This window comes from Halichoerus grypus, chromosome 14, assembly GCF_964656455.1.
Source record: "Halichoerus grypus chromosome 14, mHalGry1.hap1.1, whole genome shotgun sequence".
NCBI classification, from domain to species: Eukaryota; Metazoa; Chordata; class Mammalia; order Carnivora; family Phocidae; genus Halichoerus; species Halichoerus grypus.
The window spans coordinates 24,559,733-24,583,152 of NC_135725.1; the positions used below are offsets into that span (position 1 = coordinate 24,559,733).

Genomic DNA, 23,420 nt, shown 5'->3' on the forward strand with positions numbered 1-23,420 from the left:
AATCTGCTAGTCAGGATTTGCAACATTTAATTGCCGTTTAAAACCTGGGACATTTTACTAACTCTAAGAGGCACATACAGGGGTACTGTACTACTGCTGCTTTCTTTCAAGCTAGTATTTCTGGTGTAGCCATCATTTTCTACCTTGATAAAGGGAAGAGAAGGAAAACAAAGTAAACAGCTCTATCTAAGAACTTCCTCCTCCCAGTTTCGCAGTCTTCTGACTGGACCCTAACTGGTGAAAGCTGTTACTGACCTTTTTTAGATGCCAGTACCTGATAGGGTTTTTCTTCTTTCTTCTTTTTCCACGTGTTTCCTCCTTAACCTGTTTTAATTTACTTTTTAGGGTTACTCTTTAAATAACAGGAAAGTCTGTCTTTTCACCATTTTTTCATCTATTGTTTTTAACTAAACTACTGTATTGTACTTTTGCTTATTCAAGGACTTGCCAACTTGATGGATACATTCAGTGGCTCCTGTCTTGTATAATTAATTTTATGGTCATTTTGAACTCTCAGTGAATTTAGAGCTAGTATTTACTTTACTTTAGATAAGCTAACATAATTGAGATTGTACGCTAGCCAGCTGGATGATTGTATTTATAACTACCATTTCCTGAGTTCCTCACTATGTGCCCTACCTTGTGCTGGCAGTTTTAAAGCTTACTACAGTTCTACGAATAAGTTGTTATCTTTGTTTTACGGATAAGAAAATTAAGACACCGGGCGCCTGGGTGGCTCAGTCCGTTAAGCGTCTGCCTTCCGCTCCTGTCATGATCTCGGGGTCCTGGGATCGAGCCCTGGGTGGGGCTCCCTGCTCAGCCAGTAGCCTGCTTCTCCCTCTCCCTCTGCTGCTCCCCCTGCTTGTGCTTTCTTACTCAAAAAAATAAATAAATAAAATCTTAAAAAAAAAAAAGAAAATTAAGACTGAGAAGTTAAAGAACGTGTCCTAAGTCACATAGCAGAGGTGGGATTCAAGCTCCTAAACCTATTCTCTTTCTGTCTTTTCCTTACAATAGGTTATGGAGGATCCACAAACAGCCCCACTGATAACTTCCTTCTAATTTCAGTCATTAAATATAACTTTTCCCCCTAACTTTCAGAGAATACCTTCTCAAAATTTTGAAGTTATCCCCAGTGAGTTAAGACATACTTTTTAGATGAAGCTAATGTAAACATGGAATGATTATGATTTCAATATTTGTTAGTGCTTTTAAGTCTCAGCTATTTGTTGAATGCCACATACAATGTCCAAAAGGATGGTACTTCTGCCATTTGTTCAGTTTTTAAAAAATGGAATAGGTGAGGCTGACTGAAAATTAACTTATAAATCCAATATGTCTAAGTCTTTGTGGTGCATGGTAGGATTTTCCTACTTTATTATAATTTCCTGGTCAGTTCCTGCAGTCAAGAACTTAAATGTAGATTATTGTGTTAAGTTTAGTGTGTATAAAATCAGTTTTTTAGAAAGCATTTTTTCATGATTATGAAATTAATGGGGATTAAATGTATGTAATTTTCTATCTGGCCTTTTTCCTAACAAAATAAAATATGAACATATTTTCATGTTATTAAAAAGGGTTTTAGGAATTTTTTTTAAAGACTATAACCTTCCATTTCATGGATCCAATTTAGTGTAATTTTCCCCCCCTGTTGTTGAACATTTAGATTGTTTCTCTTTTTTTCCATACTATATCAACAGTGATAAACATTCTGGCACATAAATCTTTGTCCTCCTTTCTGATTGTTTTCTTAAGATTCGTTTTGGAGAGTCAAAGAAGTGATGGTATGAACATTTCTTAATGTACAATTTAAAAAACATACCTTTCCCTATTTTTTTTTCTTTTCTTGGACAATGATGTTCTTGAGGATCAGGGGCTGTTCATTGTGTATGAGCAGTTGGGAAATGGTGCTCTCCAGCTCACACCTCCCCTCTTCAGTTGTTTCTACCTGCTGTGACTGTGATTGCTCAGTTTCTCCAGAAAGAGAGGAAGGAAAACCTTAAGAATTCTCAGGAGTAGATGCAAGTAATACAATTTATTAAATTATTAACAGGTTTGGTTATTGAAACCCAGTCTAAACTTCATAATAAATATAGATCCCACGTGATAATACTTTTCCACTTAATTAAACGTTTATTTTTTTTAAAGATTTTATTTATTTATTTATCAGAGAGAGAGCAAGAGAGAGAGAGAGGGCGCAGAAGCAGGGAGTGTCAGGCAGACGGAGAAGCAGGTTCCCCACTGAGCAAGGAGCCCCATGTGGGGACTAGATCTCAGGATAATAAAATTTTCTCTGTAACCTGTAGGAAAAAATCCTATTATGTATGGAACATGCAGTTGGTCGGTGGGGGGGGGACGGACGATATCCATGTCTCTGATCAGTATAGCCTATAATTACTTTGCTTTTAAATGAATTCTGTGTAACAGATGTTCATTTAGCAGTCAGTTTTTCCCCCAAAGTTCTTGACTGTTTTGGTAAAATACTTGAGATTAGCTATATTTGAGTGCTTGGCACAATGTTAAGTATGTCTTATCACATTTACTTGTGTTCTAAATATGTCTTGGTTATCTTTTGGGGTTTTAGTCATTAGAATTTTTTTCTTTGCCTACTTATGGTAACATTATTATAAAATTATAGTATGTCAGCTCGAGAAGTGGAGATTTAAATCCAAGAGGATAGTACTTGGAGAAGATTATTAATTAGGAATGCCACACATTAATAGAATAATGTAGTTGTGGTTCACTGAGCAGTGTTTCTCAGAATTTGTCCCAACTGTCATTTGAAAGGAGTTTGTCAGTTGTCATGTTAACAACGCTAACAAGGAAGTGCATGTTTGAAGTAAAAGAAAAAAAAAAAATGGATACATGTTTTAAAATATTAGTTTGTAATTTTTAAAAAGTTTGAAGTTGTTTTATGTGGTATTTTTGCAGAGTTATAGCAGAGGAAAAGTAGTAATTAACCATGGCACTGTTGTTTTGAAGCTGTTGCAGATAGATGCAGTGGGTAATGTTAAGTTTTTCTTTCACTTGACATTGCAAATGAAATAATTTAGAATGCACTAGATGAGCTTATTATTTAAATGAGATCTGAGAAAAGTCTGTTCATTGTAATAGCAGTGTAGTGCTCTTGTAGAATGACTTTTTATGATTGTGTTTTGTATGTAAGTGGGTTTTATATGTAAATGAGGGACTGGCTATACTTCCTCTTTTCACAGAAGTCGACAGGGTCTAGCAAAAGGCCTAGGAATGGATATTAGAAGAACTTACATTATAGTTCTGGGTCTGTTACTATATAAGATCTTTATGTCTTAATCTTCATGCCTCAGTTTTATTCATCTTAAAAAGATGACAGTACTTACTCTTTCATGTTATTATTTTTGAGGTTTAGGTGTAATATTACAGATGTAAAAGTATTTTGAAAAAAGCTAAAAATCTTACAAATAAAAAGTTTTAATTTTTATTTTCAGCAAACCCTTATCTTTATCTCTATTTATACAGCTGTACCTGCTGGGATATAGGATGGATATCTCTGAAATTCATCCTTGTTCATTTCATTTTCTGTCCAGCCTTGACCTTTTCAACTCACAGCCAGTCAGTCTTCCTTCCTTTCTCATTTGTTCCTTCCTCCTCCTAGAAGTATCCATAGTATTATCTCCTAGTATATAACAGGGTCAGGTAGAAAGTAGCATTTGTATTTATGTGGCTCCATGTCATAATTTTAGGGGTATATACTGTACCCAGAGTGATTTATAGTACAAAACATTCTGCAAACAACTTAATTGTAATTGTGACATTTATGCTTGATAATTTACTTAAACAGTTTATAACTCAACTGAAAGTACGCTTTGTCCGAATTTCAGTTTACTTAATGACTGTCATTACATTACTATAACACCTTTGCAAATTATACTAGGTCCATCTGCCAATGTGTTTAAATTTTGTGGAGGATATAGGTAACTTACTGAATGAACACACCTAAGAGCCATGAATCTGGCTTAATTTTTGAGGTTAAAAAAATGACAACAGATGCAATAAAATAGCACTTTGGAATCTTAGGTTATGTAAGTACAATTGACCCTTGAACAGAGCTGGGGTTAGGGATGCTGACCCCCACACTGTCGAAAATCCCCTTAACTTTCGACTCCTCTATAACTACTAATAGCTTACTATTGACCAGAAGCTTTGCCAATAACATGAGTAATCAGTTAGCACATATTTTATGTTACAGGTACTATATACTGTATTCTTTTTTTTTTTTTTTTAAAGATTTTATTTATCTGAGATGGAGAGAGAGAGCATGAGGAAGGGGGTAGATGGGGTAGAGCAGAGGGAGAGGGAGAAGCAGGCTCCTCGCTGAGCAGGGAGCCCGTCATGGGGCTGGATCCCAGGACCCTGAGATCGTGACCTTAGCGAAGGCAGACACTTAACTGACAGAGCCACCCAGGCATCCCTATATACTCCTGTATTCTTACAGTAAAGGAAAATGGTAATATTAAGAAAACCATGAGAAAATACATTTACAGTACTATAATTATTGAAAAATATCCGCATAAAAGTGGGTCTGTGCAGTTCAAACCTGTGTTCAACAGTCAACTGTACAGATCTTTTAGTCTTGAGGATAAGATGTCGCTAAGCTATGGCTTCATGGAATCATGCTTGGAGGTTTTAACATGCTTTTAATTAATTTCATATTTGATGTTATTTTGTTTTAGGTCTATCTTTTAAGCATACAACTGGATTTGGTTTATTCATTTTGAGAATCTCACTTAACAGGTGAGTTAATCTATATTCATTATGATTGCTGATTTAGACATGTTTCTGCCATTTTATTGTTTCTATTTATAGTAGTGGGCTGTTCCTTTGTGTCTTCTCTTGGATTGTTTTCTTTATTTGTTTTCCTTGGCTAGTTTGGAAATGATTATATTTCTATTCTTTTGATGTTTACCTTCAGTTTTTTAATTGAGATATAATTTATATACAGTAACATTTATGTTTTTTTTGGTGTATAGCTTTGTGTGTTTTAACAAACATAGCCAAATCACTATCACCACCACCATCATGATTTGGAACAGTTTCATCACCCCCTCGCCCCCAATTTCCTTATGCCCCTGTGGTCAGTCCCTCTTATACCCTCAGTCTTGGGCAACCATTGAACTGTTTTTCGTTGCTAATGTTCCTTTTCCTAGAATGTCATGTAAATGGAATTGTGCGGTCTTTGGCTTCTTTCACTTCACATACTGCATTTGACATTTGTCTTAGTATAGTTCAGGCTGCTCTAACAGAATACCATAAACTGGGTGGCTTAGAAACAATACAAATTTACTTTGTGGAGACTGGGAAGTCCAAGGTCAAGATGTCAGCAGTTTCAGGGTTGGTGAGGAGGACCCACTTCTGTGTTCGTGGATGGCCATCTTTCACTGTAACCTCCCTCGGTGAAAGGGGCAAGGTAGCTAGGTGGTGGTGGTGGTGGTGGGGGTCTCTTATAAAAGCCATAATCTCTTTCATGAGAGCTCCATCCTCATGACCTAAAGCCCTACTCCTAATACCATCACATTGGGCATTAGAATTTCAACATACGAATTTTGGGGGGGATACAGTCTCTAGCAACATTCGTCCATGTTTTTGAATCTAATAGTAGTTCATTCCTTTTTATTACTGAATAGTATTCCATTGTAATGAAGTACCATAATTTATTTATCCATTCACCAGTTGAAGGACATGTGGGTTGTTTTCAGTGATTATGAATAAAGCTACTATAAACATTCACAAAAAAGTTTTTTAAGTAGTGTAAGTTTTCATTTCTCTTGAGTAATTACCTGGTAATGCGATTGTTGGGTTGTTATGTTAAGTGTATGTTTTTCTAAGAAACTGCATATCTGTTTTCCGAAGTGGCTGTGCCATTTTGTATTCCCACCAGCAATGTATGAAAATTCTAATATTTGGTATTCTCAGTTATTTTTTATTTTAGCTATGCTAATAGATGTGTAGTACCACACTGTGATTTTAATTTTGCATTTCCTTAAGGTCTAATAATATTGAGCATCTTTTAATGTGTTTATTTGCCATCTGCATATCTTCTTCAGTGAAGTGCCTATTCGATGTTTTATTCATGTTAAAACTTTGTTAAGTTTGTTTTCTTATTGAATTTTAAGTATAGATTCTTTATATATTTTGGATATAAGTCTTGTCAATTATTTCTCTCAGTCTGTGGTTTGTCGTGTGTGTTTGTGTGTGTGTGTGTGTGGCTTTATATTCTTTACAGTGTCAGGGCACCTGGGTGGCTCAGTCGGTTAAACGACTGCCTTCGGCTCAGGTCATGATCCCAGAGTCCCAGGATCGAGTCCTACATCGGGCTCCCTGCTCAGCAGGGAGTCTGCTTCTCCCTCTGACCCTCCCTCCTCTCGTGCTCTCTCACTTTCTCTCAAATAAATAAATAAAATCTTAAAAAAAATATATTCTTTAAAAAAAATTTTTTTTTAAAGATTTTATTTATTTATTTGACAGAGAGAGACACAGCGAGAGAGGGAACACAAGCAGGGGGAGTGGGAGAGGAAGAAGCAGGCTTCCCACAGAGCAGGGAGCCCGATGTGGGGCTCGATCCCAGGACCCTGGGACCATGACCTGAGCCGAAGGCAGACGCTTAATGACTGAGCCACCCAAGCTCCCAAAATTTATATTCTTTACAGTGTCTTTCACAGAGCAAAATTTAAAAATTTTGTTAAAGGCCAATTTATTTTCTTTCTTTTTTATAGTTTTTTAGATTATACTTTTGATGTTGTCCCTAGGAAAACTTTTAAGAAACCAAGGTCACAAAGATTTTTCTCTTAACTTTTCTTATAGCTTTTCTGTAGTTTCAGTTTTCACATTTAGGTCTGTGATTCATTTAGAATTTTTTTATATAAGATGTGGGGTATTGGTTGAGGTTCTTATATTTTCATATGAATGTCCAGTTGTTTCAGCACCAGTTGTTCAAAAGACTATCCTGTTTCCATTGACTTGCAACTTTGTAGAAGTTGCATTGAATCTGCGACTTTGTAGAAAATTAGTTGGCTATATTATGCTTGGGTCTATTTCTACACTGTGTTCTCTTTCCATGGGCTTATATGTTAATCCTTTTGCCAATACCTCACTCTCTTGATTATGAAATTTTATACTGTCTTGAAGTCAGATAGTGTTAGTCCTTTAACTTTGTATTTTGTTTTCAAAATTATCTTGACTATTGTAGTTCCTTTGCCTTTCCTTATAAAATTTATTGTTACTTTATTATTTTTTTCCTTACAAATTTTTTGAATCAGCTTGTCATTTTTTACAAAAAAAACCGATTGCTGGGATTTTGGATAGAATTGCATTAAATCTATAGATCAGCTGGGGAGAACTGAAACCTTAAGAAAGAGTCTTCAACACAGCGGGTCTCTTCATTTTTTTTTCTTCTCTTCATTTGTTTTCGTCATCTTTGATTTCTTTCATCAGTAATTTGTAGTTTTCAGGATAAATATCCTGTATGTATTTTGTTAGATTCATTTTTTTCCATTTGACACATTGCAGCTTTCTTGCCCTGGGAACACAAGACAGCACTTCAGCACTATGCTGGGGGCCATTTGAAACAGTGAAATCGGCAACAAAAAGCACAAAAGTGTGAAAAATGTAGCACTAAATAGCATGGAAAAGATGCATCTTGCTAACTCATTTATTAGGCCATGTAGCTATTTTTTTTTTTTTTTTTTTAAAGATTTTATTTATTTATTTGAGAGAGAGAGAATGAGAGACAGAGAGCATGAGAGGGGTTAGGGTCAGAGGGAGAAGCAGACCCCCCGCCGAGCAGGGAGCCCGATGCGGGACTCGATCCAGGGACTCCAGGATCATGACCTGAGCCGAAGGCAGTCGCTTAACCAACTGAGCCACCCAGGCGCCCGCCATGTAGCTATTTTGTAGATTCTTCAGTGCTTTCTTCATAAACATTCATGTTATCTTTATTTTAGAAGTAATTTCTTTTTTTTTCTCCTCTTCACTCTTGACTTCTCTCTTTCTTATTGTAGAAAACACATAAATTTAACCTCTAAACAACTTTAAGTATACATTATGATACTGTTAACTATATACACGTTGTTGTACAATAGATCTCTGGAACTTTTTCATCCTGCATGAATGAGATTCTATATACATTGAACAACAACTCCCCATTTTTTCCTCCCCTCGTCTCTGGCAACCACATCTACTTTCTGTTTTTATGAGTTTGATTACTTTACATACTCCATGTAAGTAGAATCATGCAGTTTTTGTCTTTTGTGATTAGCTTATTTCACTGAGCATAATGTCCTTAAGGTTCATGTTTGTTATAGCCTATGATGTGATTTCTTCCCTCCCCCCACTTTTTTTAGGCCAATTAATATTCTTTCTTATCTATGTACCACATTTTCTTTATCCATTTATCTGTTGTTGAACAACTAGGTTGCTTTTACATCTTGTCAATTGTGAATAATGCCATAATGAATATGGGTTTGTAAATACCTCTTGGAGATTCTGTTTTCAATTCTTTTGGATATATACCTAGAACTGGGATTGCTGGATCATATGGCAGTTCTATTTATCATTTTTGAGGTACCTCCATACTGTTTTCCATAGCTGCTGCACCATTTTACAATCCCACCAACAGTGGGTAAGGGTTCCAATTTCTCCACATCTTCACCAACACTTGTTATTTTCTTTGGTTTTGTTTTGGTTTTGGCTAGTTGCCATTGTAAGGGGTCTGAAGTGATATCTCATTGCAGTTTTGATTTGCATTTCTCATGATGATGATGATGGTGGGCATCTTTTCATATGTTTGTTTGCCATTCGTATATCTTTGGGAAAATGTCTGTATGTTTTTTGCCCATTAAATTTTTTTAATGGGGCGCCTGGGTGGCTCAGTTGGTTAAGCGACTGCCTTCGGCTCAGGTCATGATCCTGGAGTCCCGGGATCGAGTCCCACATCGGGCTCCCTGCTCAGCAGGGAGTCTGCTTCTCCCTCTGACCCTCCTCCTTCTCATGCTCTCTGTCTCTCATTCTCTCTCTCGCAAATAAATAAAAATCTTAAAAAAAAAAAAAAAAATTAAAAAAAAATTTTTTTAATTATTGAGTTGAGTTCTTTATATATTCTGAATATTAATCCCTTATCAGATTATGGTTTGCAAATGTTTCTCCCATTTCCTGGGTTGCTTTTTCACTCTTTTGTTTCCTTTGCTGAACAGAAGTTTTATTTATTAAAAAAATTTTTTTTTTTAAGATTTTATTTATTTATTTGAGAGAGAGAGGCAGAGATAGCGAGAGAAAACACTGGCAGGGAGAAGAGGAAGAACCAGGCTCCCCACTGAGCAGGGAGCCAGATGTGGGACTCGATCCCAGGACCCTGGGATCATGACCTGAGCCGAAGGCAGATATTTAACTGACTGAGCCCCCCAGGGCACCCCTGAACAGAAGTTTTAAGTTTGATGTAGTTCTATTTGTCTGTTTTTGCTTTTGTTACTTATTATTTTGGTATCACATCCAAGATATCATTGCCTATTCTAGTGTTATGAAGCTTTTCCTCCTATATTTTCTTCTGGTAGTTTTATAGTTGCAGGTCTTACATTTAGATCTCCATTTTGAGTTAATTTTTGAATATGGTATAAGACAAGGGTACATTTTCATTCTTTTGCATGTGGATATCCAGTTTTCCTAGCACCATTTATTGAAGAGGCTATTCTTTCTCTTTTGTGTTATCTTGGCACCCTTGTCAAAGATCACTGGAGTATATATATATGAGGGCTTGTTTCTGGGCTCTTCATGCTGTTCTATTGGTCTATATATCTTTATGCATGCTATTTTTTTGTTTTAATCTATATACCTTTTATTTCTTTTTCTTGCCTTATTGCACTCACAGAGGCCTCCGGTAAATGTTAAAATGTTGAGAGTAGACCTCTGCTTTATTTATTTATTTATTTATTTATTTATTTATTTATTTATTTTTAAAGATTTTATTTATTTATTTGTGAGAGAGAGAGAGAGAAAGCACAACCCAGGGGGGAATGGGAGGCAGAGGGAGAAGCAGGCCTCCCGCTGAGCAAGGAGCCTGATGCAGGACTTGATCCCAGGACCCCCAGGATCATGAGCTGGAGGGAACCGCTTAACTGACTGAGCCACCCAGACGTCCCTGCTTTATTCTTTTTTGTGTGTGTGTGTTGTTGTTGTTGTTTTTTAGTTTTTATTTCATAAAAATTTGGAACACTTGATGAATTTGCATGTCATCCTTGTACAGGAGCCATGCTAATCTTCTCTGTATCCTTCCAATTTTAGTATATGTGCTGCCAAAGTGAGTAGGACATCTGTTTTATTCTTTTTTTAGAAGATTTTATTTATTTAGAGAGCGTGCGAGCAGGGGAAGGGACAGAGGGAGAAGGAGAGAGAATCTCAAGCAGACTCTGCGCTGAGCACAGAGCCCAATGTGGGGCTAGATCCCACGACCCTGAGATCATAACCTGAGCTGAAATCAAGAGTCGGACGCTTAACTGACTGAGCCACTCAGGCACCCCAACATCTGTTTTATTCTTGATCTCAGGGGGAAAGCATTTTGTCTTTCATACCTTTAATTTTTTTTTTTTTTTAGTATAGTTGATACAATATTATATTAGTTTCAGGTGTGCAACAGTGATTCAGCAAGTTTATGTATTATGCTACGTTCACCACAGGTGTAGCTACCATCTCTCCCAATATATCGCTATTATAATTCATACCTTTAATTTTAAAACATACATACTTTTGTACTATTTTGTTTATTTCTAATGAAATGAAAAACTCAGTAGAGCACATGAAAGGTAAAGTTAATATCTTCCCCCCCATGTTAAACATCAGTACAAAGAAATCAATGGAAGAAGATTAAAATAAAAAGTTTTATATATATTTAAAAATCAAACTTTAAAGAATTATTTTGAAAAATAGCAGATTTGTTTGTTCCTTTGTTCCCTTTCCCTAAAAGCAACCACTTTCAACTTCTCTAGCAGATTGATTTTTGTATTTACTTCTATAACTCTGGAAACCATACAGATATTGCTACATCTTGATTTTTCAGTTTTAGGCATTATCTATTGACTTTTACTATAGAGATGAGAATTTAGCTCTCTCCACCTACCTTTCTCACCCACCCCTACCCTCACACACCTCTTTTTCCATTTTGCTATTAAATCTGTATAACTATGTTAAAATTTCTGTCAGATAATTTAGAGTGTCTGTTATTAGTACACACATGTTATTTAGAACTAAGCCACGTAGTATACAAATATTGCTTTATATTTCCTGTACAACATTTTCTTTTCTCTTGTGGCCTTTTTTTGTTTTCTCTACCATTTTTCATCAGATCAACCCCTAACTCCTATGGTTACTTAAATTTCTCCTCTACATTGGGATACGTTAATGTTCTAACTAACAGAGGTGTAAACCAAGAAAGAGAAAGACATGAGATCCTAGAAATAGTGGTCTCACATGATTTTATCTTCTTTGAAAAATAATTTCTCCTCAGGCCTTCTGAGCTGTTTGCCTTTACATCCTGCAGATACTTCTCACTATAATGCTTTTCCCCTCACTTCTTCCTTTTCCTGGTTTATTTCTCTATTATGTTAGAGCACATCCTCCATTACAAAAATTGTTTTAGACAATGCTGATCTGAAAATGTTTTTATTTCACTGTCATACTTGATTGATGCTTTGCCTGGGTAGAGGTTTATAGGTTGGAAATAATTTTCATTCAGAAATTTGAAGGAATTGCTCATTTACCTTCCAGCTTCTATTGAGAAATCTAAAACCATTTTTAAAATTTTTTATTGTTATGTTAATCACCATACATTACATCATTAGTTTTTGATGTAGTGTTCCATGATTCATTGTTTGTGCATAACACCCAGTGCTCCATGCAGAATGTGCCCTCTTTAATACCCATCACCAGGCTAACCCATCCTCCCACCCCTCTCCCCTCTAGAACCCTCAGTTTGTTTTTCAGAGTCCATCGTCTCTCATGTAAAACCATTTTCATTCATTGTTTATCATCCTTCTCTGGAAGCTTGCAGCATCTTTATCCCTGCATTCTAAAATTTCATAAAGATAATGCCTTGTTGTATGTCTGTTTTATTCATTGTATTGGGTTCTTTCCATCCAGAGGCTCTTATCTTTAAGTTCTGGAAATTTTTCTTTTTTTTAAGATTTTCTTTATTTATCAGAGAGAGAGAGCACAAGCAGGGGGAGCGGCAGGCAGAAGGAGAAGCAGGCTCCCCACTGAACAAGGAGCCCGATGCGGGACTTGATCCCAGGACCCTGGGATCATAATATGAGCCGAAGGCAGAGGCTTTAACCGACTGAGCCACCCAGGCATCCCTGGACATTTTTCTTAATTTATTTCTTTGATTATCCCTTCCCCCTCCCTCCTTTGTTTTCTCTCTTTTCTCCTTCTGGAACTCCTAGTCTGTTAGACTAACTGGGCTATTCTTTTTTTTTCCCGTGTGTTTCATTGATTTCTTTGTACTGATGTCTTACTTTTGGAAGAGATTTTCTTAACTTTATCTTCCATTCGTTCTACTGTTTTTCATTTCCACTATCATATTTTAAATTTCTAAGAGTTGTTTTTTATCCTATGAATATTTCTTGTTACAGAATCCTATTCTTACTACACAGATAATAATCTTTCTTAGGATATTAATGATAGCTTTTTTGAAGTTTTTGTCTCTCTTCATAGTCAATGCATTGCATTTTTTTGTTTGTTTGTTTGATGTGCCTTATTGTTAAAAGCTTTTCTCAGATATCTTGTTATAGTTAAGAGAGGGGAACTAGAAAGCTGGTTGAAACTCTGAGTCTGGATACAGTCTCAAATGGGCTGTTTAATTGGAGAACTCTTGTTATTATATCTCTTGTGTTAATATCCTTAGGTCTTTTCTGTTAAGGTAGTAAGATTGCTCAGAGAAAGATTTTCTTGTCTTCTTTCTAGGAGAGTATAGGCCTAGTCGGTGGTATTTCTGGAAAAGAGAGTAATATGTGTTCAGCATTTAGGAATTAGGAATTTATTTCTTCCCCCTATTTTCAGTAAGTTATTTCCACTTCAGCTGTACTCTGGCATCCCCTAGTCTAGAGATCTTTTTTACCCTCTCTAGGAGCAGTCTCTCTGACTTGGGATAGGGGTGCCATAGTCTTAAATGCCTTAAAGAGTCTTTTGATCAATCTTTACATGGTCAGTTTTCATCACAATGGGCCAGGGACCTTTCCTACCTTTGAAATTTTATATTTTTTGTATATAATTAAAATATATATATATATTCTAATTTTTTTCACTCTAAAGATTCACCAGTTCTGTAATTATAATGACCTTTTTAGCCCTTCCTTTAAAATGTTATTCATGTAAAACAACTATAACTCCTTTAAATTATAACCATTTGTTAAATTAATAATGTGATCACTTGTTTAGGGTCACAAAGTTTGTAAGTGTGAGACAATTTGGCAGTTATACTCTGAATCACTAGACTATATACTGGCTCTCCTATCTATTTTATTTTGTTTTATTTTGCTTTTGTGCATGATAGTCTTTACTTTTAAATGATTATCAGTATACCCGATAATAACACGTAATAACATGTAACCAGTTCTTGAATTCTGTCATATAGTAATTTTGATTAAGAGGAACTAAAAGCAGCCCAAACAATTATACTAGTATGTATGTATGTATGTATTTACTTATTTATTTGAGAGAGAGAGAGAGAGCGCATGCATGTGTACAAGAGGCAGAGGGGAGAAAGAGAGAGAGAATCCCAAGGAGGCTCCACACTCAACATGGAGCCCAAGTCAGGGCTCCGAGATCACCACCTGAGCCAAAATCAAGAATCAGGTGCTCGACTGACTGAGCCATCCAGGTACCCCTATTGTTCTAACCCTTAGCCAGAAAGGACTATTTTAAGGCTGTCTGCTGCTTAACACAGGTTACAAATAACTATTTACTACTTTCTCATAGATAAAGCCGCTGAACCTCAAGAAAGCTTTATGGGGGAAAACCATGTAATTCCCCCTCCCTTTTTTTTTCCAAAACATTTATTTTACATCTAATAAAGAAAAAGTCACTATTGATGTATATGTTGCTTGAGTTAAAAGACATAGGGAACCAGACAATGTATACGCATTAAATTTCTAAGAAATACAAGGTAAAAAAATGAAATCTTTAGGTAAGCTCTTTTTTTGTGTGTGTGTGTTTTTAAAAAATTGAGGTATAATTGATATACGGCATTCTATTAGTTTCAGTGGTTCAACATAGTGATTTGATATTTGTATACGTTGTGAAATGATTACCACAATAAGTCTAGTTAACATTCATCACCATATATAGTTAACAGAATTTTTTTTCTTGTGATGAGAACTTTTAAGATTTGCTCTTTTAGCAGTTTGCAAATAAGAAGTACAGTATTATTAACTATAGTTACCATTTACATTAGGATAAGCTTTAAGTTCATACAAAGAAGCTAGATTTGTTATTCTCCAAAAAGTAAAAGGACCTACTATATAATATACAGAAATAATTTACTGCCTTTTCACAAGAATATAATTCAAGCTTTGCTAAAATTTCATATTCCATGAAGGCATCCAAAATTCCAATCCTTGGAACAGGCACTTCTTTCTTCTTCCCCTGTCCATTTATGTGGTAGTCTTTATGGATTTCTGGTTGATGTCTCAAAGGCCAAGAGGTTATCTAGGACTTAATCCCTGTTTTACTGGAATTAGGGCTGGAGGATGGTCATCATCTCTTGAGTCTCCTTCTCCACTTCAGTACTACCCCTGCCATGGGATCCCAGAGCTGTAATTTCCTCAGCCTTGGACACTTTTCTCTCTTTGTAGGTTGTACTATTCTATTTCAGCTTGAGCCGCCTTGGCCTGCTTCAGCTTCCATTTCTTTTTGCATGTGGACCTTGGACACTTTCTGGGCACCCACTTCCCAGCCTGTAGAAGCTGCTGTAAATCCTGTGACTGACTGGCCTTGGTGGTGGGGATGCTGAGGCTAGCTGGATCACTCCCTTGGGTCACCTGACCCAGCTGCCCAAGATATGTGCCTGTGCTAGTGCCTTGTGGGCCATCCTCTCCTATCTTTTTAAATTTTTACGAGTAACTCTATGAGGTTAAGCATATAGACAAGGAAGCACACTTGGACTATATGAATTTCTCATGGTCACTTGCTTCTGTTTAGCTCACTCCAAACCTCATGTTTTTATTATTTTACCTCCACTCTGCCCTGACTGATAATAGGAACCCCCAAAACCATACCACCAAACTCTTACACTCCTGCAAATAGACCAGTATTCTTTCTGCAGCTTCGCCTTTTAACCCTTACCGCTTCTTGTCCCAGGGCCATTTCTGAACAGTAGAGGTAACAGTTACTCCACTGAACAACCAGTTCCAAATCCTGTCATCAAATCCTATGTTCCTGTTCCAAATGGTAAGTTTTCTTGTGGTCATATTAAAACTTTTATAAATTTTAACTCTAGATATTTTCATCTGTGGGAGGAAAAAAAATACTTTTATGAACACAGGGTTAATTAGTGTTTAGTGTTTTGAAACCACTTTTATACTGAGAAAATCAGAAGTATAGGACTGTTGAGATTTATTTAGCCAAACAAATAAGATCTTTACATCAGTTCAGAATCTATTGTTATTTGTTATATTTTTATCATAGACCACATATTTAAGTACTAGATGGGCAAACACAATGGTAAAAGTTTTAATAGAATATGAATTATAGATGTGAAGAGAACCTTAGTGACTATTGTTTCTTGACTAAATTTTAAGTGATTAGAATCTGATTATTAATATAATAATAACTACCTTTTACCGACTATCTTTCATAGGTTTGATGTTATGCTTTACAAATGTTAATCATATAATCTTCACAACAACCCTTGACGATAGATTGGTTGTATTGACACTTTACAGATGAAAAAACTGGGTTAGAGAAGTTAAGAGATTTATATTAGGTCACAGAGCTTGTAATTTGACAGTTAGCTTTCAAACCTGAAATATCTGTCTCAAACCTTTTGCTTTTCTCACTGTATCATCTGATGACTTGTAGTATTTGAATTTTGGCCATGCGGAAAGTCAAAGAATTTTAAGATGCTAAAGAGAGAAAAATCTAATGGGTGTGGTTATACCTGTGGGTTGTAGAAAATTGTAGAAACTATATTTAAATGTACTGAATTATCATAATTTTTTTTTGTTTTTTTGTTTTCAGGTAATACACGCATAATATTTATTTTAAAAGAAATGAGTGTAACTAATATTGCATTAAGAGTTGAAACCTGGCTTTTAGCTACATGGCATGTTAAAGTACCTCTAATGTGGCTGGAAGCTTGTATTAACTGGATCCAAGAAGAAAATGATAATGTTAATTTGAGTCAGGCACAAATGAATAAACAAGTGTTTGAGCAATGGCTTCTTACTGATCTGAGAGATTTGGAACATCCTGTTTTACCTGATGGCATTTTAGAAGTTCCAAAAGGAGAACTGAATGGATTTTTCGCTCTGCAGATTAATTCATTGGTTGATGTCAGTCAACCTGCGTATTCCCAGATACAAAAGTTGAGAGGAAAGAATACAACGAATGACCTAATTACAGCTGAAACACAAGTAACCCCAAAACCTTGGGAAGCAAAGCCTTCACGAATGTTGATGCTACAGCTAACTGATGGAATAGTACAAATGCAGGGAATGGAATATCAGTCTATTCCAGCTCTTCATAGTGATCTTCCCCCAGGTACAAAAATTCTGATTTATGGAAACATTTCTTTCCGTCTTGGTGTTCTCTTATTGAAACCAGAAAATGTGAAGGTGTTGGGAGGAGAAGTAGATGCTCTTTTAGAGGAATATGCCCAAGAAAAAGTACTTGCAAGGTTAGTTGGGGAACCTGATCCTATAGTTTCAGTCATACCAAATAATCCTAACCAAAGCATCCCTGGAATTACAGATGTTCTAGATCCTGCATTAGGACCTTCTGATGAAGAACTCTTGGCAAGTCTTGATGAAAATGATGAGCTTATAGCAAATAATGACACCTCCTTAGAAAGAAGATGTTTCAGTACAGGTAGTTCCTCAAATACTATTCCCACAAAGCAGTCAAGTTTTGAACCACGACATACTATTTCTCCAAAACCAAAGGAGGAGCCACCAAATCAATCTATGTATTTCACTGATGGGGAATTAGATGATTTTTCACTGGAGGAGGCTTTGCTTTTAGAAGAAACTGTCCAGAAAGAACAAATGAAGACTAAAGAATTACAGCCATTTACTTTGAACAGAACCCCAGATGAAAGTATAGAGAGATTTTCACATAAACCTAATACTCCAGATAATTTTTCTTTGATTTGTAAAAATGGAAACAGTATTTGGAATGAAAAAAATGTATCTGAACAAATGACTAATGAAGGCAAATCTTTTAGTTGTCCGTCTGCTGGAGAGCAAAGCAGTAGTATTTTTTCAGTTCATAATATACTCCTTCCCCATGATTTTACAAATAAAGATAAGGACTCAGAGACAGCTAATAAAATAAAACAAACCTTCAGTAGTGCAGATGGACATTCCTTAAATAATAAAATATCAATATCAAATGGAGAGCTGGTAAATTATGTACCAAAAAGGAGTTCACACATTTCTAATGAAAATGATCACCATTTACAGACTTGTTCTTTAAGATCATCAGAGAACAGCGCTAATCTTTCTATTGCCATGGATTTATATTCTCCACCCTTTATCTATTTGTCTGTTCTAATGGCCAGCAAACCAAAGGAAGTTACAACAGTGAAGGTCAAAGCATTTATTGTAACCTTAACTGGAAATCTTTCAAGTTCTGGTGGCATTTGGAGTATAACAGCAAAGATTTCCGATGGTACTGCATATCTAGATGTAGACTTTGTAGATGAAATACTTACTAGTTTGATAGGGTTTTCAGTACCAGAAATGAAACAGTTAAAAAAAGATCCTCTTCAATACCAGAAGTTCCTGGATGGTTTGCAGAAGTGTCAGAGAGATTTAATAGATTTGTGCTGTTTAATGACTATTTCATATAATCCCTCCTTGTCTAAAGCAATGGTACTGGCATTACAAGATGTTGAAATGGAACACCTTGAGAACCTAAAGAAGCGACTGGATAAATAATTTAATAAAATAGTATTAGAAAACAATTAAAAAAAAACCCAAGAAAATATTTAGAACTAAATTTGACCTTTTATGTTTGAAACTTTTTTTTTCTTGTAAAAGGGAAAAAGGAAGTCTTATAACTTATTTCAGTTTAATTTTTAAATGTTTAATCATGTTTGTGTATTTAGGTTTTTTAAATAAATTTTTTTTTATAGTAACAGATGAAAGAATTTGGTGACCCATTGTTGTTTTGTTTTCCACTTGTCATTCCACATAAGATGATTGCTAAAGTATTGTGTTGGTGTTTACTGATGAGTCATATTGTTTGAAGTTAGCAATTATAAATAGGTAGTTGTACTTCTAATATGTTGAGTACCCAAAGAGATTTTTTAATATTATTATACTTAAGGAAAAAATCTAAATCCAGTGGATCAGAATGTCAGGCTTTCAGATGCAAAAATGCTTTGTTTGTTTTTATTTTGCTGATAGTAAATATTTGTCTGGTATACTTAAGGCAAATATTATGTTAACTAGATACTATTTCAGAGATTATATTGAATGGTTTAATTATTTTCAAGGATAATTTATCTCAAGTGGCATATTGAAAACTTGAATATAAGATTCAGTAAATACTTTTTTTGGATTAAAATAAGGTGTTTTGTCCATGTCTTATGTATTATCCCCCCCCTTTTTTTTTAAAGATTTTATATATTTATGACAGAGAGAGAATACAAACAGGGGGAGCAGCCGGCAGAGGGAGAGGGAGAAGCAGGCTCCCCACTGAGCAGAAAGCCCGACGTGGGGGCTCATGACCTGAGCTGAAGGCACACTAACCGACTGAGCCACCCAGGCGCCCCCCATCCCCTTTCTGAATTAGTGCTATATATAAGCCTATCTTTAGTTTTGTTGGGAATACTGAATTTTTTTTTTTTAAATGGAGACTGTTTACCACTTTTCCACTTTGCTGTTAAAAAGTCACATTTGAAAAGTAAAGTTACTTTTATTAATCTTTTGTCTTTAGAAATTTAAAGTGTTTTCAGTTTTTTTTAAAGTAACCTCTACACCCAATCTGGGGCTTGAATTCCTGACCATGAGATCAGGAGTTGTATGCTCTATGGACTGAGCCAGACAGGTGCCCTAAAGTGTCTTAAGTTTTAAAACATTAAACAAATACTTAAGTAAGAAAAAAACATGGTGTTTTGTTTTAGTTAAAATAACATAATAGAAAAATACCTAGAAGAGAAATACATATGTACAATTATGATATAGATACAGTAAAAAATATTTTTAAAACCTTTGTTGTGTTTGAAGGATGATAATCAGAATTCAAGGCACAACACAGATTTTGCCTCTTCTGTAAACTTGCATAACTCTTTTACTGCAAGAGATCTAAGTGAGATGGCATTATCTTTTGTGATCTTTCTCTTAAATGTTCTGAACATTTACCTCTGTGACTAGTGCTTGAAAGCTGGGATTGGACCTTATTTTCTCTTCATATTCAGTCCCTGAAGACTGGGTACATCCTTTTTTTTTTTTAAAGATTTTATTTATTTGACAGAGAGACAGCCCAGAGACAGAACACAAGCAGGGAGAGCAAGAGAGGGAGAAGCAGGCTTTCCACAGAGCAGGGAGCCTGATGCGGGGCTTGATCCCATGACCCTGGGATCATGACCTGAGCTGAAGGCAGATGCTTAACCATCTGAGCCACCCAGGCGCCCCTGCGTACAACCTTCTATATTGGTGCTGTGATTCTGGTTCTGGTCTTCTCTGGCCTCGATTATTCCAGTAGGTTTACTTATTGATCTATGACTTATTTTGTCTTGAAACCTTTTCCCATAATTCTATCTGAATGGTCTTTCTAGAATAAATTTGTTGTTTTCTCTTTGTTAATCTTTAATATTAACCTCCTCCTTGCCCCTTACTTACAGGGTGAAGTACAAACTCTTCATCTAGTGTGTAAGATCTTTTGTGATCTGGCTCTTGCCTTCTTTTTGAGCTTCATCTTGCTCTGTTACTCTCCACCTACCTAGTCTGTCCCTAAATTTAGTCATATCAATTTGTAATTCCCCAAACATGTGGGGAATATAGCTCATGTTTTTATACTGAAGCTCATGGTGATCCCCCTCCCTCCCAGATTCATTCATATAGATTTCCAACTCAACTTAAGCTTTAGGTGCCCATTGAAGTATTTCCCTGCCTACTTTCATGCTGTCCTATACATTGTACCGACTAATATTATGTATGTTTTACTGTACTTACTTGCTTCTCTCATTCTACTGTTAAATTTTTGAACAAAATTCAGTAGGGAATTAGGAATTTAAAAGACAAAAACAAAGCTAAAATTAAGAATTTAGTGAATGAGTTTAACATCAGGTGAAATATAACTGTAGGAATAGTGAATTAAGTTTGGTCAGAAGAAAAAAATTCAGAATGATGTATAGAGAGTCCAAAGGATGGAAAAGAACCAGAAAAGGGGCACCTGGGTGGCTCAGTCATTAAAGGTCTACCTTCAGCTCAGGTCATGATCCCGGGATCCTGGGATCAAGCCCCGCATCGGGCTCCCTGCTCCGTGGGAAGCCTGCTTCGCTCTCTCCCACTCCCCCTGCTTGTGTTCCCTCTCTCGCTGTGTCTCTCTCTGTCAAATAAATAAAATCTTTAAAAAAAAAAGAAAAGAAAAGAATATAACAGAGAGATGGGCTAACTTTAATGTAACTGTAGTCCCAGAAAGAGAAAAAAGGAATATTTGGAGTTACTGCTTAAGAAATTTCTAAAATGAAAATCATCGAGCTATAGGTTTTGGAAGTCCCACAAACCTCAAACAAAATATATTCAGAAAATTATACTTATGCAAATATTACCATTATTGAAAACTAGAAAAAGAAAAAAAGTCTAGAGCAGTGAAAGGAATAAGACATGGTTCAAAGTACTAAATATGTGGCAACTGACTACTCAATAAAAACAATGGCAATTGGGGCGCCTGGGTGGCTTAGTCGGTTAAGCGACTGCCTTCAGCTCAGGTCATGATTCCAGGGTCCTGGGATCAAGCCCTGCATTGGGCTCCCCGCTCAGCGGGAAGCCTGCTTCTCCCTCTCCCACTCCCCCTGCTTGTGTTCCTGCTCTCGCTATCTCTTTCTCTGTCAAATAAATAAAATAAAAATCTTTAAAAAAAAATAAAAACAATGGCAATCAGAAGACAGTGGAGGGGCGCCTGGGTGGCTCAGTCGTTAAGCGTCTGCCTTCGGCTCAGGTCATGGTCCCAGGGTCCTGGGATCGAGCCCTGCATCGGGCTCTCTGCTCCGCAGGAAGCCTGCTTCTCCCTCTCCCACTCCCCCTGCTTGTGTTCCCTCTCTCGCTGTGTCTCTCTCTGTCAAATAAATAAATAAAATCTTTAAAAAAAAAAAAAGAAGACAGTGGAATGGCACCTTCAAAGTGATGGAATAAAATAACTGCTAATCTAGAGTTCTGCATAAAGCAAAAATGTCCTTAATAAGAGTTCGAAAGGTAAAATTAAAATTTCACACAAAAAGTGAGAAATTTTTCCTAATAAACTACACAAAAATGATGTCATTAAGCAGAAGGAAAATGATACTAGATAGAAGCTTGAAGATGCAAGAAGAAATGATGAACAACAGGATAAATATGGGGCTTTAAATTAATAGTGATTTTAAAACAAAAATAATGTCTTTGAGGGTTTAAAAAAATGGAGGATCAAAGTACATGAAAACAGCTGCATGTAAGTTGAGGGGGATAAATGGAAAAGTGTTTTAAGGTCCTTATGTCTAAGGAAAGGTTAAGCTGTCATTTTGAACATTCAGAGTTGCATGGTGTAATATTTAGGGGTGTAATATTTACCACACTGAAAGGTTTGTAAAAGTGTATTACTAAATACTAATGGTATGAAATGGAACAACAGGAAAAAAAGGTACTCAACCCAAAAGAAAGCAAAACAGAAAAAAAAGGAAAAGTGACAGGGAAAACAACTGACGAGGTGGTACATTTTAAATCCAAATGGATCAGAAATTGCAGTAAGTGTAAATGGGGGTAAGATCCTCCAATAAAAGACATTTTCAGATAATGATAAAACCCAGATATATCCAAGAGAGACAAAATGTAAGGATACAGAAAGGTGAAAAGTGAAAGGATGAAGAAAGATATAAACACTAAACAAAAGAAAGATACTGTGGCTATATTAATAGCAAACAATTTCAGGCAAAAAACTAAGTAGTAGTAAAGAGAGACAGTTGATAATGAGAAAAGGACAAATTCACCAGAAATGTTTAGCCATTTTAAATTTATAGAACTCAATAGCTTCTAAATTTATCAGAAAACAAGGAGAAATAGAGAAATGCACAATCCTAGAAGATTACAGTCATAAAAAAATAGTTGGTAGGGTTATAGAAAATACAGTAGAACTAAGCACCATGTATAGGTTGCTGTACTCAACCAATACATAATACATGTTTTTTTCATGTACATGTTGGATATTTCAAAAGTTGGCCACATGCTTAATAGAAAGTAAGTTTAAAGTGTCAAAAAATTATTAACCATACAGAGTATATTCTCTGACCATAAATAAACTAGGGGGGTTGCCTGGCTGGATCTGTCAGTGGAGCATGCGACTCATGATCTCAGGCTGTAAGTTTAAGTTCCATGTTGGGCATAAAGCTTAATTAATTAATTAATTAATTTTTAAAGATTTTATTTATTCATGAGAGACAGAGAGAGAGAGAGGTAGAGGCAGAAGGAGAAGCAGGCTCCCTGCGGAGTAGGGAGCCCGATGGGGGATTTGATCCCAGGACCCCAGGATCATGACACAAGCTGAAGGCAGATGCTTAACCGACTGAGCCACCCATGCATCCGGAGCATAAAGCTTACTTTAGGAAAAAAAAAAAAAAAAGGAAAATAAGCTAGGAAAAAAAGATTTAAAAAAATCTCATGTTTAGAAACTATAAAACATACTCCACAGTAATCTTGAGTGAAGGAAGAAATCACAATGGAAGTTAGAAAAACTTTTATTACGAAAATAGAACATCAAAGTTTGTGAGGCATGAAGCTGTGCTTAGAGGGGACTTAATATCTTAATTTATTAGAAATAAATAAGGCTAAAAATGAGTGAAGCATTTATCTCAAGTTATAAAAACTGTAAATTAAGCACAAAGAAGGAAGAAAAAAAATAAAGAGCTTAATTTATTGGAATAGAAAGCGAACATAATAGGATTAACAAAGTTAAGAATTGCTTCTTTGAGAAGAAAAATCTCCAGC

At 35.8% G+C, this 23,420-nt stretch overlaps 1 protein-coding gene and 2 pseudogenes across 7 annotated transcripts in view; 1 reads left to right on the forward strand and 2 right to left on the reverse strand.

The window, feature by feature from the left end:
- Positions 1-23,420, forward strand: part of RMI1 (RecQ mediated genome instability 1) — a 96,611-nt gene that overhangs the window by 1,537 nt on the left and 71,654 nt on the right. For 3 of the 7 annotated variants that reach the window (XM_036090560.2, XM_036090562.2, XM_036090561.2), the window contains exons 2-4: positions 4,713-4,773; positions 15,379-15,468; positions 16,258-18,850. In XM_036090560.2, the coding sequence (XP_035946453.1) occupies positions 16,290-18,176 (1,887 nt within the window). In that variant the 5' untranslated portion in view covers positions 4,713-4,773; positions 15,379-15,468; positions 16,258-16,289 and the 3' untranslated portion in view covers positions 18,177-18,850. The other 4 variants (XR_013443650.1, XM_078061292.1, XM_078061291.1 and 1 more) reach the window with 4 other exon arrangements.
- On the reverse strand, positions 27-15,384 carry LOC118534596 (uncharacterized; annotated as a pseudogene).
- LOC118534612 (U6 spliceosomal RNA) lies at positions 10,229-10,338 on the reverse strand (annotated as a pseudogene).